Here is a 16,809-nt window from a genome sequence, read left to right on the forward strand (position 1 = left end):
TTAAGGTACAGGTAAGGGTACGTCAATGGTTTAGAGTTAGGGTGTGTGTTAGGATTAGGGTATGGGTTAGGGTAAGGGTTAGTGTTATGGGATCGCTACGGTTGAGGGTATGGGTTAGGGTTAGACAACGGGTTAGGCTTAGGGTATGTGTTAGGGTACGTGTTAGTGTTGGTGTAAGGGTTAGGATAAGAGTATGAGTTAAGGTTAGGGAACGGGTATAGTTTAGGGCATGAGTTAGGGTATGGCAATGAGTTAGGGTTAGGGTACGTATAGAGGTATGGGTTAGTTTTAGTTTATGGTTAGGATTAGGGTACGGGTTAGGGTTAGTGTTAGGATTAGGGATAGGGTTAGGGAATGTGTACGGTTTAGGGTACACAGGGTACGACAATGGGTTAGGTTGTGTGTTAGAGTACGTGTTAGTGTATGGTTAGGATTAGGGTACGGGTTAGGGCACCACAATGGGTTAGGCTTAGGGTACATTATAGGTAACGATTAGTGTAGTGTACAGGTTAGGATTAGGGGACGGGTTAATGTAAGTGTTAGTGTTAGGGTTAGGATTAGAATAAGCGTTAGAATAAGGGTTAGGGTTAAGGTTAGGGTTAGGGAATGGGTGCGGTTTAGGGTACAGGTTAGGGTATGACAACAGGTAGGGTTAGGGTACGGGTTATTGTAAGTGTACGGATTAGGATTACGGTAGGGGTTAGGTTAGGGTTACCGTACGTGTTAGGGTATTCGTTAGTGTTAGTGTATGGGTTAGGATGAGGGTACAGGTTAGCGTAAGGTTTAGGGTTCAGGTTAGGGTTAAGAAACGGGTACGGTTTAGGGTACAGTTTGGGGTACAATGGGTTTGGGTTAGGGTACGTGTTAGGGTAAGGATTTGTATTAGCATATGGGTTAGGATTAGAGTACTGGTTAGGGTAAGGTTAGGGAATGGATTAGTGTTATTGTATGGGTTAGGATTAGGGTACAGATAAGGTAAGGGTTAGGGAATGGATATGGTTTAGGGTACAGGTTAGGGTACGACAACGGTTTAGGGTTAGGGTACGTGTTAGGGTAAGGGTTAGCTTACTGTTTAGGATTATGGTGTGGGTTATGGTAAGGGTTAGATTAAGGATTAGTGTTAGCGTTGGGTACGGTTTAGGGTACTGCAGCGGGTTAGGCTTAGGGAATGTGTTACGGTACGGATTAGTGTTAGTGTACGGGTTAGGATTAGGGTACGGTTAGGGTAAGGGTTATGGTTAGGGCTAGGGAACGGGTACGGCTTAGCGTATAGGTTAGGGTATGACAAAGGGTTAGGTTTAGGGTACGGATTAGTGTTAGTGTACTGATTAGAGTACGGTTAGGGTAACAGTTAGGATAAAGGTTAAGGTTAGAGTTAGGGAACGGGTATGGTTTAGGGTACAGGTCAGAGTAGGACAACGGGTTAAGTTTAGGGTACGTGTTAGAGTGCAGGTTAGTGTTAGTGTACGGGTTAGGATTAGGGTATGGTATGTTAAGGATTATGGTTAGGGAACGGGTATGGTTTAGGGTACAGATCAGAGTAGGACAACGGGTTAAGTTTAGGGTACATGTTAGGGTGCGGGTTAGTGTTAGTGTATGGGTTAGGATTAAGGTATGACTTACGGTAAGGGTTAGGGTATGGGGTTAGCATTAGTGAATGGGTTAGGAGAAGGGTTAGGGTAAGGGTTAGGGTTATGGAGTGGGTAGAGTTTAGGGTACAGGTTAGAGTAGGACAACAGGTTAAGTTTAGGGTATGTGTTAGGGTGCAGATTAGTGTTGGTGTACGGGTTAAGATTAGGGTATGAGTTAGGGTAAGGGTTAAGATAAGGGTTAGGGATAGGGATAGGGATCGGGTACCATATAAGGTACAGGTTAGGGTATGACAGCAGTTTAGGGTATGTGTTAGAGTACGTGTCAGTGTTAGTGTACTGGTTATGATTAGGATATGAGTTAGGGTAAGGGTTAGTGTTAGGAAACGGATACAGGTTAGCATATGATAACTGGTTAGGTTTAGGGTACGTTTTAGGGTATGGATTAGTGTTAGTGTACAGGTTATGATTAGGGTAAGGGTTACGATTAGGGAACTGCTATGGTTTAGGGTACGTGTTAAGCTATGGGTTAGTGGTGTTTTACGAGCTAGGATTAGGGTACGAGTTAGAGTAAGGATTAGGATAAGGATTAGATTTAGAGTTAGAGTTAGGGTTAGAGAATGGGTACAGTTTAGGGTGCAGGTTAGGGTACGAAAACGGGATAGGATTAGGGTACGTTTTAGGAAATGGGTTAATGTTAGTGTATGGGTTAGGATTAGGGTACGGGATAGGTTAAGGGTCATTGTACGGGTTAGGGCTAGTATTAGGGATCAGGCACTGTTTAGGGTACAGTTTAGGGTATGACAACGTGTTAGGGTTAGGGTACTGGTTAGTGTTTGGGTTAGGGTTAGGTTACGGGTTAGGGTAAGCTTTAGGGTAAGGGTTAGGGTTAGGGAATGACAAGGGGTTAGGTATAGGGTACGTGTTAGGGTATGGGTTAGTTCTAGTTTACGGTTTATTATTAGGGTATGGGTTAGTGTAAGGGTTAGGTTAAGGATTAGGGTTAGTGTTAGGGTTAGGTACAGTTTAGGGTGTAGGTTAGAGTAGGACAACGGGTTAGGCTTAGGGTACGGATTAGTGTTAGTGTACGGGTTAGAATTAGGGTAAAGTTAGGGTAAGGGTTAGGGTTAGGTTTACGGAATGGGTACAGGTAAGTGTAGGACAATGGGTTAGGGTGTGTGTTATGGTATAGGTGAGTGTTTATTAGTGTATGGGTTAGGATTAGGGTACGGGTTAGGATAAGTGTTAGGGTAAGGGTTAGTGTTAGGGTTCGGGAACGGGTACGGTTTACGGTACAGGTTAGGGTACAACAACGGATTAGGGTACCCGTTAGTTTTAGTGTATGGGTTAGGATTAGGGTACGGGTTAAGATAAGGGTTAGGGTTAGGGAACAGGTGCAGTTTAGGGTACAATGGGTTAGGCTTAGGGTAAGTGTTAGAGTACGGGTTAGTGTTAGTTTGTGGGTTAGGATTAGGATACATGTTAGCGTAAGGGTTATGGTAAGGGTGAGGGTTACGGAACAGGTATGGTTTAGGGTACAGATTAGGGTATGACAGTGTGTTAGGATTAGGGTACTGGTTAGTGTTAGTGTTCAGGTTAGGATTAAGTTATGGGTTAGGGTAAGCTTTAGGGTTAGGGAATGACAAGGGGTTAGGGATAGGGTACGTGTTAGGGTACAGGTTAGGATATTGGTGCAGGTAATGGTAAGTTTAAGAGTAAGAGTAAGAGTTAGAGTTGGGGAACAGGTACAGTTTAGAGTACAGATTATGGTAGAACAACAGGTTAGGTTTAGGGTATGTGTTAGGGTACAGATTAGTGTAAGTGTACGGGTTAGGGTGAGAGTTAGGGAATGGGTACACTTTAGGGTACAGGTTAGGGCATGACAGCAGTTTAGGGTTAAGATACGTGTTAGGGTACATGTTAGTCTTAGTGTTTCGGTTACGATTAGGGTTCGGGTTAGGGTACGTGTTAGGGTACCGGTTAGTGTTACTGTATGGGTTAGGCTTAGGGTACGGTTAAGGATTAAGGTTAGGGCTAGGGTACGCGAATGGTTTAGGGTAAAGGGTATGACAATGGGTTTGGGTTAGGGTATGGATTAGTGTTAGTGTATGTGTTAAGATAGGAGTAAGTTTAGGGTAAGGGTTATTGTTAGAGTTATGGTTAGGGAACGGGTACGGTTTAGGGTACAGGTAAGGTTCTGACAACGGTTAGGGTACGCATTAGTGTTACTGTACAGTTTAGGGTACAGGTTGGGGTAAGGGTTAGATTTATGGGTAGGCAACAGTACGGTTTCGGGTACAGGTTAGGGTACGAAAACGGTTTAGGGTTAGGGTACGTGCTAAGGTAAGGATTAGGGTTAGTGTTCGGGTTAGGGAACAGGTACGCTTTAGGGTGCAGGTTAGGGTATGACAACGGATTAGGGTTAGGGTATGTATTAGGGTAAGAGTTAGTTTTACCGTACAGGTTAGGATTAGGGTACAGGTTAGGGTAAGGGTTAGGGATAGGAAACAGGTATGCTTTAAAGTACAGATTAGGGTATGACAATTGTTTAGGGTTAGGGTACGTGTTAGGTAATGCGTTAGTGTTAAGGTACAGGTTAGGATTAGGGTACGGGTTAGGGAACGGGTATGGTTCAGGGTACAGGTTAGGGTATGACAACGTGTTAGGGTTAGGGTACGGGTTAGTGTTAGTGTACGATTCAGGATTAGGTTATGGGATAGGGTAAGGGTTAGGGTTATGGATACGGAACAGGTACGGTTTAGTGTACAGGTTAGGGTATGAAAATGGGTTTGAGTTAGGGTACATGTTAAGGTATGGGTTAATGTACAGTTTAGGTTAGAGTACCAGTTAGGGTGTTAGAGTAAGGATTAGTTTTAGGATTAAGGTTCAGGCTAGGGAGCAGATACGGTTTAGAGTGCAGTTTACGGTATAACAAGGGAGTAGGGTTAGGGTACGTGTTAGGGAAAGGGTTAGTGTTAGTGTACGGCTAGGATTAGGGTACGGGTTAGGGTTAGGGAATGGATACGGGTTAGGGTACGACAAAGGGTTAGGCTTAGGGTACATGTTAGGGTACGGATTAGTGTTAGTGCACAGGTTAGGTTAGGGTACAGTTAGGGCAAGGGATAGGGTAATGGTTAAGTTTAGGGAATGGGTATGGTTTAGGGTAAAGGTTAAGTTATAACAATGGGTTAGGGTATGGGTTAGTTTTAGTTTATGAACTAGGATTAGAGTATGGGTTAGGATAAGGTTTAGGTTAAGGGCTAGAGTATGGGTACGGTTAGGGTACAGGTTAGGGTGCGACAATGGGTTAGGCTTAGGGTACGTGTTAGGGTACAGATTAGTGTTAGTGTACGGGTTAGGATTAGTGTACGGTTCGGGTAAGGGTTAGGGAATGGCTACGGTTTAGGGTACAGGTTAGTGTACAACTGGTTAGGTTTAGGGTATAGGTTAGGGTAAGGATTAGTGTTAGGGTTCGGGTTAGGGCTAGGGAATGGGTACGGTTTGGATACAGGTAAGGGTATGACAACGTGTTAGGGTTAGGGTACGTGTTACGGTACAGATTAGTCTTAGTGTACAGTTTAGTATTAGGGAAATGGTTAGTGTAAGGGTTAGGGCTAGGGAATGGGTACAGTTTGGGTACAGTTAAGGGTACAACAACGTGTTAGGGTTAGGGTACGTCTTAAGATTAGGGTAAAGTTAGGGTAAGGGTTAGAGTTAGGGTTAGTTTTAGGGAACGGGTACTGTTTAGGATACAGGTTAGGGTACAATGGATTAGGCTTAGGGTATGTGTTAGGGTTAGGGTTAGTGTATGGAGTAGGATTAGGGTACTGATTAGGTTAAGGATTAGCTTTAGGGTTAGGGTTAGGGAACGGTACAATTTAGGGTGCAGGTTAGGGTATGACAACGGGTTAGTGTACATGTTAGGGTATGGGTTACTGTTAGTGGACAGTTTGGGGTACAATGGGTTACGGTACATGTTAGGGTAAGGGTTAGAGAACAGGTACAGTTTAGGGTACAGGTTAGCGTATTGACAGCGGGTTAGGCTTAGGGTGTGTGTTATGGTACAGGGTAGTGTTAGTGTACGGTTTAGGATTAGGGCAGGGGTTAGGGTAAGGGTTAGGTTAAGGGTGAGGGTTAGGGTTTGGGCTACGGAATGGGTACGGTTTAGGGTACAGGTTAGGGCACAACAGGTTAAGGTTAGGTTACGTGTTAGTGTACGGTTTAGGATTAGTGTACGGTTAGGGTAAGGGTTAGGGTGAGGAATCGGGTACTGTTTAGGTTACAGTTTAGGGTATGACAACAGGTTAGGGTACATTTTAGGGTACGGATTAGTATTAGCATATGGGTTAGGATTAGGGTACGAGTTAGGGTAACGGTTAGGGATAGGGAACGGGTACGGTTTCAGGTACAGATTAGGGTATGACAACAGGTTAGGGTTACAGTACGTGTTAGGGTACGGGTTTTTAGTTTACGGATTAGGATACGGGTTAGGGTAAGGGTTATGTTTAGATTAAGGGTTAGGATTAGGGTTAGAGAATGAGTACGGCTTAGGGTACAGGTTAGGGTATGACAAAGGATTAGATTTTGGGTACATGTTAGGGTATGTAGTAGTGTATGGGTTAGGATTAGCGTACAAGTTAGGGTAAGGGTTTGGATTAGGGTTAGGGAACGGGTACGGTTTAGGGTACAGGTTAGGGTACGATAACGGGTTAGGGTACGGGTTAGTTTTGGTGTACAGGTTAGGGTAAGACTTAGGGTAAGGATTAGGGTTAGGGATTGGGTACGGATTAGCGTTAGTGTACAGCTTCGGATTAGGGTACGGTTCGGGTAAGAGTTATTGTTAGGGTTAGGGAACTGATACGGTTTAGGGTACAGGTTAGTGTACGACAACAGGTTAGGGTTAGGGTACATGTTGTGGTACGGGTTAGTGTTAGTGTACGGCTTAGGGTACAGGTTATTGTTAGTGTATGGGTTAGGATTAGGGTACGGGTTAGGGTGACGGTTGGGTTAAGGGTGAGTGTTAGGGTTACAGAACAGGTACAGTTTAGGGTACAGGTTAGGGTATGACAACATGTTAGGGTACAGCTATGGTACGGGTTAGGATATTGGTATGGGTAATGGTAAGGGTTAGGGTTGGGGAACGGGTATGTTTTAGGGTACAGGATAGAGTATGACAACAGGTTAGGGTTAGGGTACATGTTAGGGTATGGGTTCATGTTAGTGTATGGGTTAGAATTGGGGTATACATTAGGGAAAGGGTTAGAGTAAGGTTTAGGGTATGGGTCCGGGTTAGTGTTAGGGAATGGGTATGAATTAGGGTACAGGTTAGGGTACCACAATGGGTTAGGATTAGGGTACGTGTTAGGGTATGGGTTAGTGTTAGTGTATAGCTTAGGATTACGGTACAGATTAGGGTAAGAGTAAGGGTTCGGGTTAGGGAACAGGTACAATTTAGGGTACAACGGGTTAGGTTTAGGGTACGTGTTAGGGTACAGATCAGTGTTAGTGTACAGGTGAGGATTAGGGTCTGGTTAGGGTAAGGGTTAGGATTAGGGTTAAGGTTAGGGAACGGGTAAGGTTTACGTTACCGGTTAGGGTATGAAAACGGGTTAGAGTTAGGATACGTGTTAAGTTACAGGTTAGTATTAGTGTACGGGTTAGAATTACTGTATGGGTTAGGGTTAGGGTATTAGGGTTAGGGAATGTATATGTTTTAGGGTACAGAATGGGTTATAGTTACGGTACATGTTAGGGTAAGGGTTAGGGCACAGGTACAGTTCAGTGTATGACAGTGGGTTAGTGTTAGGGTACGTGTTAGGGTATGGGTGTTAGTGTACAGGTTAGCATTAGGGTATGGGTTAGGGTAAGGGTTCGGGTACGGGTTAGGGAATGGGCACGGTTTAGGGTACAGGTTAGGGTACTACAACAAGTTAGGTTTAGGGTATGTGTTAGGGTACGTGTTAGTGTACGAATTAGTATTAAGGTACGGTTTGGGGTAAGGTTTAGGATAAGGCTAGGGTTAGGGTTAGCGTTAGGGAACAGGTACTGTTTAGGGTACAGGTTAGGGTACGACAACGGGTTAGGATTACGGTACGTGTTAGGGAATGGGTTAGTGTCAGCATATGAGTTACGATTAGGGTACGGCTTAGGGAACGAGTACAGTTTAGAGAAAAGGTTAGGGAACAACAACGTGTTATGGTTAGGGTACATGTTAGGGTACGAGTTAGTGTTAAGGTACGGGTTAGGGTTAGCGTACGGGTTAGGGTAAGGGTTAGGTTAAGGGTTAGGGTTAGGATTAGGGAAAGGCTAGGGTTTAGGGTACAAGTTAGGGTACAACAGGTTAGGCTTAGGGTATGTTATGGGTACCGATTAGTATAGTGTATGGGTTAGGATTAGGGTATGGATCGGGTAAGGGTTAGGGTAAGGGTTTTGGTTAGGTTTAGGGTTAGAGAACTGGTATGGTTTACAGTACAGGTTAGGGTACAACAACGGGTTAGGGTACATGTTAGTGTAAGGGTTAGTGTTAGGGTACGGGTTAGGATTAGGATAAGTGTTAGGGTAAGTGTTAGGATTAAGGTTAGGATTAGGGAACTGGTAAGGTTTAGGGTACTGGTTAGGGTACGAAAACGGGTTAGAGTTAGGGTACGTGTTAAGTTACGGGTGTTAGTGTACAGATTGGGATTAGGGTGCGGATTAGGGTAAGGGTTAGAGTAAGGATTAGGAATAGGGTTAGTGTTAGGGAACGAGTATGGTTTAAGGTACACGTTAGGCTACGACAATGGATTAGGGTTAGGGTACGGGTTATTGTTAGTGTATGGATTGGGATTAGGGTACGGGTTAGGTTAGGGTAAGGTTTAGGGTTAGGGTTACGGAACGGGTACAGTTTAGGGTGCAGGTTAGGGTATGACAATGGGTTAGGGTTAGTGTACGTGTTAGGGTGTTCGTTAGTGTTAGTGTACAGGTTAGGATGAGGATACGGGTTAGCGTAAGGTTTAATGTACGGTTTAGGGTACAGTTTGGGGTACAATGGGTTTTGGTTAGGGCACGTGTTAGGGTAAGGGTTTGTATTAGCATATGCATTAGGATTAGGGTACTGGTTAGGGTAAGGGTTAGCGTTAGGGTTAGGGAATGGGTATGGTTTAGGCTACAGGTTATGTACGACAACAGGTTAGGCTTAGGGTATGGATTAGTGTTATTGTATGGGTTAGGATTAGGGTACAGATAGGGTTAGGGATCGGGTATGGTTTAGGGTACAGGTTAGGGTACAACAACGGTTTAGGGTTAGGGTACATGTTAGGGTATGGGTTAGTTTTAGTTTACGGTTTAGGATTATGGTATGGGTTACGGTAAGGGTTAGGGTTAGCGTTGGGTACGGTTACGGTTTAGGGTACTGCAGCAGGTTAGGCTTAGGGTATGTGTCACAGTATGGATTAGTGTTAGTGTGCGGGTTAGGGTACGGTTAGGGTAAGGATTAGGGTAAGGGTTAGGGCTAGGGAATGGGTATGGCTTAGCGTATAGGTTAGGGTATAACAAAAGGTTAGGCTTAGAGTACGTCTTAGGGTATGGATTAGTGTTAGTGTACTGGTTAGGTTAGGGTACGGTTAGGGTAAGAGTTAGGATAAAAGTTAAGGTTAGAGTTAGGGTTAGGAAACAGGTGTGGTTTAGGGTACAGGTCAGAGTAGGACAACAGGTTAAGTTTAGGGTACGTGTTAGTGTACGGGTTAGGATTAGGGTATGGTAGGTTAAGGATTATGGTTAGGGAACGGATATGGTTTAGTGTACAGATAAGGGTATGACAATGGGTTAAGGTTAGGGTACATGTTAGGGTATGGGTTAGTGTTAGTGTACAGGTTAGTATTAGGTTACGAGTTAGAGTAACAGCTAGGGTTAGGGATCAGGCTTGGTTTAGGGTACAGGTTAGGGTACAACAACGTGTTAGGTTTAGGGTACTATTAGGGTACATGTTAGTGTATGAATTAGTATTAGGGTACAGGTTGAGGTAAGGATTAGGGTAAGGGTTATGGTTAGGGTTACGGAACGGGTACGGTTTAGGTTACAGGTTAGGTTATGACAGCTGTTTAGGGTTAGGGTATGGGTTAGGATACGGGTTAGTGTACAGGTTAGGTTTATGTTACAGGCTAGGGTAAGGGTTAGAGTTAGGATTAGGCTTAGGGAATGGGTATGGTTTAGAGTACAGTTTAGGGTACGACAATGGGTTAGGGTTACGTTGCGTTTTAGGTTACGGGTTAGTGTTAGTGTACGGGTTAGGGCAAGGGTTAGGGTTAAGTGTTACGGTTAAGTAAGGGTCAGGATTAGGGTTACAGTTAGGGAACGGGTATGGTTTAAGGTACAGGTTAGCATATGACAACAGTTTAAGGTTAGGGTATGTGTTATGGTATGGGTTGGTGTTAGTGTACTAGTTACGATTAGGATACGAGTTAGGGTAAGGGTTAGCATTAGGGTTAGAGAACGGGTATGGTTTAGGGTACAGGTTAGGGTATGACAAGGGGTTAGGCTTAGGGTATGTGTTAGGGTACCGGTTAGTGTTAGTGTATGGGTTAGGATTAGGGTACGTGTTACGATAAGGGTTACAGGAAGGGTTAGGGTTATGGTTACGGAACGGGTACGGTTTAGGGTACAGGTTAGGATATGACAACGGGTTAGGTTTAGGGTGTGTGTTAGGGTACGTGTTAGTGTACCAGTTAGGGTTAGCGTATGAGTTAGGGTAAGGGTTAGGGTAAGAGATTTAGGGTTAGGGCTAGGGAATGGGTATGGTTTAGGGTACAGGTTAGGGTACGAAAACGGGTTAGGGTATGTGTTAGGGTACAGGTTAGGATTAGTGTATGGGTTAGGGTAAGGGTTATGGTTAGGTTTAGGGTTAGGGAACGGGTACGGTTTAGGGTACAGGTTAGGGTACGATAATGTGTTAGGGGAGGGGTTAGTGTTAGTGTATGGATTAGGATATCGGTATGGTTAACCGTAAGGGTTAGGGAACGGGTACGGTTTAGGGTACAGGATAGGGTATGACAACAGATTAGGGTTAGGGTATGTGTTAGGATATGGATTAGTGTTAGTGTACACGTTAGGATTAGGGTATACGTTAGGGTAAGGATTAGGGTAAGGTTTAGCGTTAGGGTTAGAGTCTGGGTTCGGGTTAGTGTTAGGGAACGGGTATGGATTAGGATACAGGTTAGGGTACGACAACAGGTTAGGATTAGGGTACGTTTTAGGTACAGGTTAGTGTTAGTGTACGGGTTAGATTCAGGGTACAAGTAACAGAGTAAGGGTTAGGGTTAGAGAACGGGTATGGTTTAGGGTACAGGTTAGTGTACAACAATGGGTTAAATTTAGAGTATGGGTTAGTGTTAGTGTATGGGTTAGGATTAGGGTCCGGCTTAGGATAAGGGTTAGGATTAGGTTTAAGGTTAAGGTTAGGGAACGGGTAAGGTTTAGGTTACCGGTTAGAGTACAAAAACGGGTTAGAGTTAGGGTATGTGTTAAGTTATGGGCTAGTGTTAGTGTGCAGGTTAGGATTATGGTAAGGGTTAGGGTAAGTGTTAGGGTTAGGAAACATATACATTTTAGGGTACATGTTAGGATATAACAACGGGTTAGGGTACATGTTCGGGTACGGGTTAGTGTTAGTGTACGGGTTAGGATGAGGGTACGGGTTAGGGTAAGGGTTAGGGCACGGGTGCGGTTTAGGGTACAGGTTAGTGTATGACATCAGGTTGGGGTTAGCATACGTGTTATGGTACGGGGTTAGTGTTAGTGTACGGGTTAGGATTAGGGTACAGGTAAGGGTACGACAACGGGTTAGGGTATGTGTTAGTTTTAGTGTATGGTTTAGGATTAGGTTACAGGTTAGAGTAAGGGTTAGGGTATGGGTACGATTTAGGGTACAGGTTAGGTTATGACAACGGGTTAGGCTTAGGGTACATGTTAGGGTACGGGTTAGTGTAAGGGTTAGGATTCGGGTACGAGTTAGGGTAAGGGTTAGGGAACATGTACAGTTTAGGGTACAGATTAGGGTACGACAACAGGTTAAGCTTAGGGTACGTGTTAGGGTACGGATTAGTGTTAGTGTATGGGTTAGGATGAGGGTACGGTTTGGCGTAAGGTTTAGGGTTATAGTTAGGATTAGGGAACAGGTGAGGTTTAGTGTACAGTTTAGGGTACAACAAGGGATTTGGTTTACGGTATGTGTTAGGATATGGGTTAGTATTAGTATATTGGTTAGGATTAGGGTACGGGTTAGGGTTAGCATTAGGGAACGGGTATGGTTTAGGGTACCGGTTAGGCTATGAGAATGAGATAGAGATAGGGTATGTGTTAGGGTATGGGTTAGTGTTTGTGTACGGGTTAGGATATTGGTGTGGTTAACAGTAAGGTCAAGGGTTAGGGAACGGGTACGGTTTAGGGTACAGGATAGGGCATGACAATGGGTTAGGGTACGTGTTAGGGTAGGGGCTAGTGTATGGGTTAAGGTAAGGGTTAGGTTTAGGGTAGGGAACGGATACGGTTTAGGGTACAGGTTAGCATACGATAACGGGTTAGGGTACGTGTTAGTGTACAGGTTAGGATTAAAGTACGTGTTAGGGTAAGGTTATGGTAAGGGTTAGGGTTAGGTTTAGGGTTAGCGAACGGGTACGGTTTAGGGTACGACAGCAGGTTAGGGTATGTGTTAATGTACAGGTTAGTGTTAGTGTATGGTTTAGGATTAGGGTATACGTTAGGACAAGAGTTAGGCTAAGGGTTAGGGTTAGGGTCATGGTTAGGTTTAGTGTTAGGGAATGGGTATGGATTAGGGTACAGGTTAGGGTACGAGAACAGGTTAGGATTAGGGTATGTGTGGGTATGAGTTAGTGTTAGTGTATGGGTTAAGATTAGGGCATGGGTTAGCGTAAGGGTTAGGGAACGTGTACGGTTTAGATCACAGTTTAAAGTACAACAACGGATTAGGGTATGTGTCTGGGTACAGGTTAGTGTTAGTGTACGGGTTAGGATTAGGGTATGTTTAGGGTAAGGATTAGGGTTATAGTTAGGGTTAGGGTATGGGTTTGGTTTAGGATACCAGTTAGTGTATGACAACAGGTTAGGATTAGGATACGTGATATGGTACGGGTTACTGTTAGTGTATGGGTTAGGATTAGGGTACAGGTTAGGGTATGACAATGGGTTAGGGATCGGGTACGTGTTAGGGTATGGGTTAGTGTTGCTGTACAGGTTAGGATTAAGGTACAGATAAGGGTAAGGGTTAGGGTAAGGGTTAGGGTTAGGTTTGGTGAACAGGTGCGGTTAAGGTACAGGTTAGGGTATGACAACGGGTTAGGGTATGGGTTAGTATTAGTGTACAGGTTAGGATTAGGGTATGGGTTAGGTTAAGTTTAGGTTAGTATTAGGGAACGGGTATAGTTTAGGGTACAGGTTAGGGTCCAACCACGGGTTAGGTTTAGGATACGTATTAGGGTACCGGTTAGTGTTAGTGTACGGGTTAGGATTAGGGTACGGTTAGGGTAACGGTTAGGGAGCGGGTACTGTTTAGGGTACAGTTTAGGGTAAGACAACAGTTTAGAGTTAGGGTATGTTTTAGGGAATGGGTAAGGTTTAGGGTACAGGTTAGGGTATGATAACGGCTTAGGGTTAGGGTACGGGTTAGTGTATGGATTAGTATTAGTGTATGGGTTAGGGTAAGGGTTAGGGAACGGGTAGGGTTTACGGTACAGGTTAGGGTATGACAATGGATTAGGGTACATGTTAGGGTACAGGTTAGTGTTCGTGTACAGGTTAGGATTAGGGTACAGGTTAGGATAAGTTTAGGGTTAGGGAACGGGTATGGTTTAGGGTACAGGTAAGGGTACGACAACGGGTTAGGGTACGGGTTAGTGTTAGTGTACAGGTTAGGGTAAGGGTTAGTGTTAGGGTACGGGTATGGTTTAGGGTACAGGTTAGGGTATGACAACGGGTTAGGGTACAGGTTAGTTTTAGTGTACAGGTTAGGGTTAAGGTACGGGTACGTGTTAGGGTACGGGTACGGTTTAGGGTACAGGTTAGGGTATGACAACGGGTTAGTGTTAGTGTATGGGTTAGGATGAGAGTAGGGGTTAGCGTAAGGTTTGGGCGGGGGGACGGCACTTTGCTGAACATGCAAAGAACACATTGAAATAACAGTTTGGGCCTCATGTTCTGTTAAAGGTGTTTGACCAGAGTGCACTTTCAACAGAAGCTAAAGAAGAAATGTACAAACTGTATCCTAATGCCCGGAGGGCTCACCTGAAAACAGGAGGCAATTTCCCTTACCTGTGCAGAAGTGCAGAGGTGAATCTCTATGTACAGGTAGGTCCTAGGTTGGATCCCAGAGCACTTTGAACACAGAATCTGGTTTGAAACATAAAGTTTCTTTTATTTTTTGGTCGTCGAGTAAGAGAACTACAGAATTCTCTGTAGGAATGAAGCATTGACTTGATACATTGCTCCACATTAGTAACTTACAGGAGAATTCAAGCATATTAGAGCCACCTGAGGGACTCTATGCCCACTCTCCCTTTTCTAAGAACCACAGGCCTGAACTCACACACTGAAGCAGCCGTTTGGTACAATGGGACCTTGGCTCCTGGATGTAATGAATTCAGCCAGAGCAAGACACCAGACTTAAATGGAGTCAATCTGAATCCCACGAAGTGACTTCTTGGTCTAATTTTAATGCATTAAAACACACGCACACAAACAAACACTACTTCTTCTAATACCTGCCTAAATGGATATTAGAATAGTGGTGAGAAATGGTTGCTTTGCAATTTGGCAAGTACTATCAAGAGGCTTAAAAAACCAGTCATGTTCTTTGATCCTGTTTTCCACATGTGGCAACAGATCCTGAGGAGAGGATCATAAATACAAAAAAACTTGATTCCCAGAGATAGTGATTACGGTGTTAGAACAGCAGAGGATGGGAAGGACCTGATTCCTAGCAGCAGAGGGGAAGGATTAACACCTACTGGTGAAGCAGCATGTGGCAATTTAAGATGTTAATAACAATTTGGAGCTACCTGGAAAGACTGGTTACATATTAAGTGAGGAACAAAGATCCCAAATAGTGGTTTTGTGGTTTTGGTTTGTTTTTGTGTTTTTTTGTTTTTTGCCTGCATTGAGTCTTCGTTGCTGCATGTGGGCTTTCTCTGGTTGCAGCAAGCAGGGGCTACTCTTCATCATAGTGTGCGGGCTTCTCATTGCGGTGGCTTCTCTTGTTGCAGAGCACAGGCTTTAGGCATGCAGGCTTCAGTATTTGTGGCGCACGGGCTCAGTAGTTGTAGCTTGCAGGCTCTAGACCACAGGCACAGCAGTTGTGGCACACGGGCTTAGTTGCTCCACAGCATGTGGGATCTTCTCAGACCAGGGCTTGAACCCATGTCCCCTGCATTGGCAGGCGGATTCTCAACCACTGCACTGCCAGGGAAGTCCCCAAATTGTGGTTTTTAAAATTTTTTTGACTTTTCTGTTTTCTAGTTTTTCTAATTAGTATGTATTACTCTAATGTTTTACTGTATATATTTTTATTGAGGTATAGTTAACTTATAATATTAGTTTCAGGTGTTCTATATAGTGATTCAACAATTTTATAGATTATACTACATTTAAAGTTACTATAAAATATTGGCTGTATTTCCTGTGCTGTACAATATATTCTTGTAGCTTATTTTATACATGGTAGTTTTGTACCTTTTAACCCCCTGACCTTATCTTGCCCATTCCCCCAGGACTCTTTAATTTTAGAACTAGAAACCATTAATACACAACAGTGATGTTTGTTTAAAATAATTATTCTGCATTTCTGCAGATACATTTGCTGCAATTCCACGGAACCAAATATGCGGCCATTGACCCATCGATGGTCAGTGCTGAGGAGCTCGAGGTGCAGAAAGGCAACCTTGGCATCAGTCAGGAGGAGCAGTAGCTGTTAGAGTTGGCTCTTAATGATGAGTGATCCAGTGTGTCCGTACAATCAGTGACATCAGTGCCCACCAGTCGGCCTCTCTCTTCGGTTTGTCAGGTTCACCGGTTATCACTGTGTTTGGAACTAGGACTGATTGATTGTCATCTTCGTGACAGGCGGCAGCTCTTCTAAGCCAGTGTAACTATTCCCTCTTCAGTTTTTTTAGCTTTTGAACTTAACGAAGTACTTTTGAAGATTCCCATTTTAAGAATTGTGAAAATTTTGCTACCAAAAGTCTTCACCACTGTGTTGTTAAGTGAATATTAATTTCTGAATTGGGGGATTCTGTGGATTTTTTTCCTTTCCTTTCTGTTATTTGCTGTAAATGCTGCACATCCACATTGTGTATCAGAAGGACATTGGTTATTTTTATGCTTTCTTGGTTATAACTTATCAGAGTGCCAAGGCTGTCACCCACTGTTTGTTCTCCTGCAAATGAACTACTTCTAATTTCCAGTTAAGCAGATTGTTTTCAGTTTGGGCTGTTGTCTTTATACCCATTACAGTCTTTGGAATAAAAATTCAATTTGAGTGAGTGGCTTTTGTGATTATCATAGCTGCCAACTGGGCTACCTACACATAGGACTCTCTGAGAATCAGACTGATGTTTGCCAAGCCCGTGTGTCTTTAGATTAAGTTACTTAACCTCTCTAAAGTGCAGTTTGCTCATTGTTAGATTACAGAAACAATCCTTTATTGAGCTGCTGCTATGTGCAAGGTACTTTTCATACCTGCTTTTTTTCCCCCTCAGTGGAAAATTTTAAACACACATAAAGTAGAGAAAATACTATAGTGAACTACATCCACATTACCCAGTTTCAAAAATTATCAACTCATGGACTGTGTTGTATCATCTCTTATCCAACCCTCACTTTTTCCACACATACTCCTATGAATGAATGATTTTAAGGCAATTTCTGATACCTTACTTCATCTGTACATTTCTATATGTACCTTCAAGAGATAAAATAATGCCATTATCACACTAAAAAATTCATCAATAATTCCTTCATACTAACATCCAGTCAGTGTTCTCATTTGTGATTATCTCATAAATGTCTTTTTACAGTTGACTTGTTCTAATCAGCTTCCAAAGTTGACACTTTGGAAAGACCAGAACCTACCAAAAAGGTCTTCTACAACTAAAGATAATATAAAGAAGGAACCACAACAAGATGGGCAGGAGGGGCGGAGTCACAATACAGCCAAGTCCCATACCCCCAGGTGGGG

At 43.6% G+C, this 16,809-nt stretch overlaps 1 protein-coding gene across 4 annotated transcripts in view; it reads left to right on the forward strand.

The window, feature by feature from the left end:
* SPG21 (SPG21 abhydrolase domain containing, maspardin) overlaps window positions 1–16,110 on the forward strand; it is an 83,912-nt gene extending 67,802 nt beyond the window's left edge. For all 4 annotated transcript variants that reach the window (XM_060003727.1, XM_060003729.1, XM_060003728.1 and 1 more), the window contains 2 exons: window positions 13,785–13,925; window positions 15,424–16,110. In XM_060003727.1, the coding sequence (XP_059859710.1) occupies window positions 13,785–13,925; window positions 15,424–15,540 (258 nt within the window). In that variant the 3' untranslated portion in view covers window positions 15,541–16,110. The remainder of the gene's footprint in view (window positions 1–13,784; window positions 13,926–15,423) is intronic.
* The last annotated feature ends 699 nt before the right edge of the window (window positions 16,111–16,809 follow it).

Source organism: Delphinus delphis, chromosome 2 (genome assembly GCF_949987515.2).
Source record: "Delphinus delphis chromosome 2, mDelDel1.2, whole genome shotgun sequence".
Classification (NCBI taxonomy): domain Eukaryota; kingdom Metazoa; phylum Chordata; class Mammalia; order Artiodactyla; family Delphinidae; genus Delphinus; species Delphinus delphis.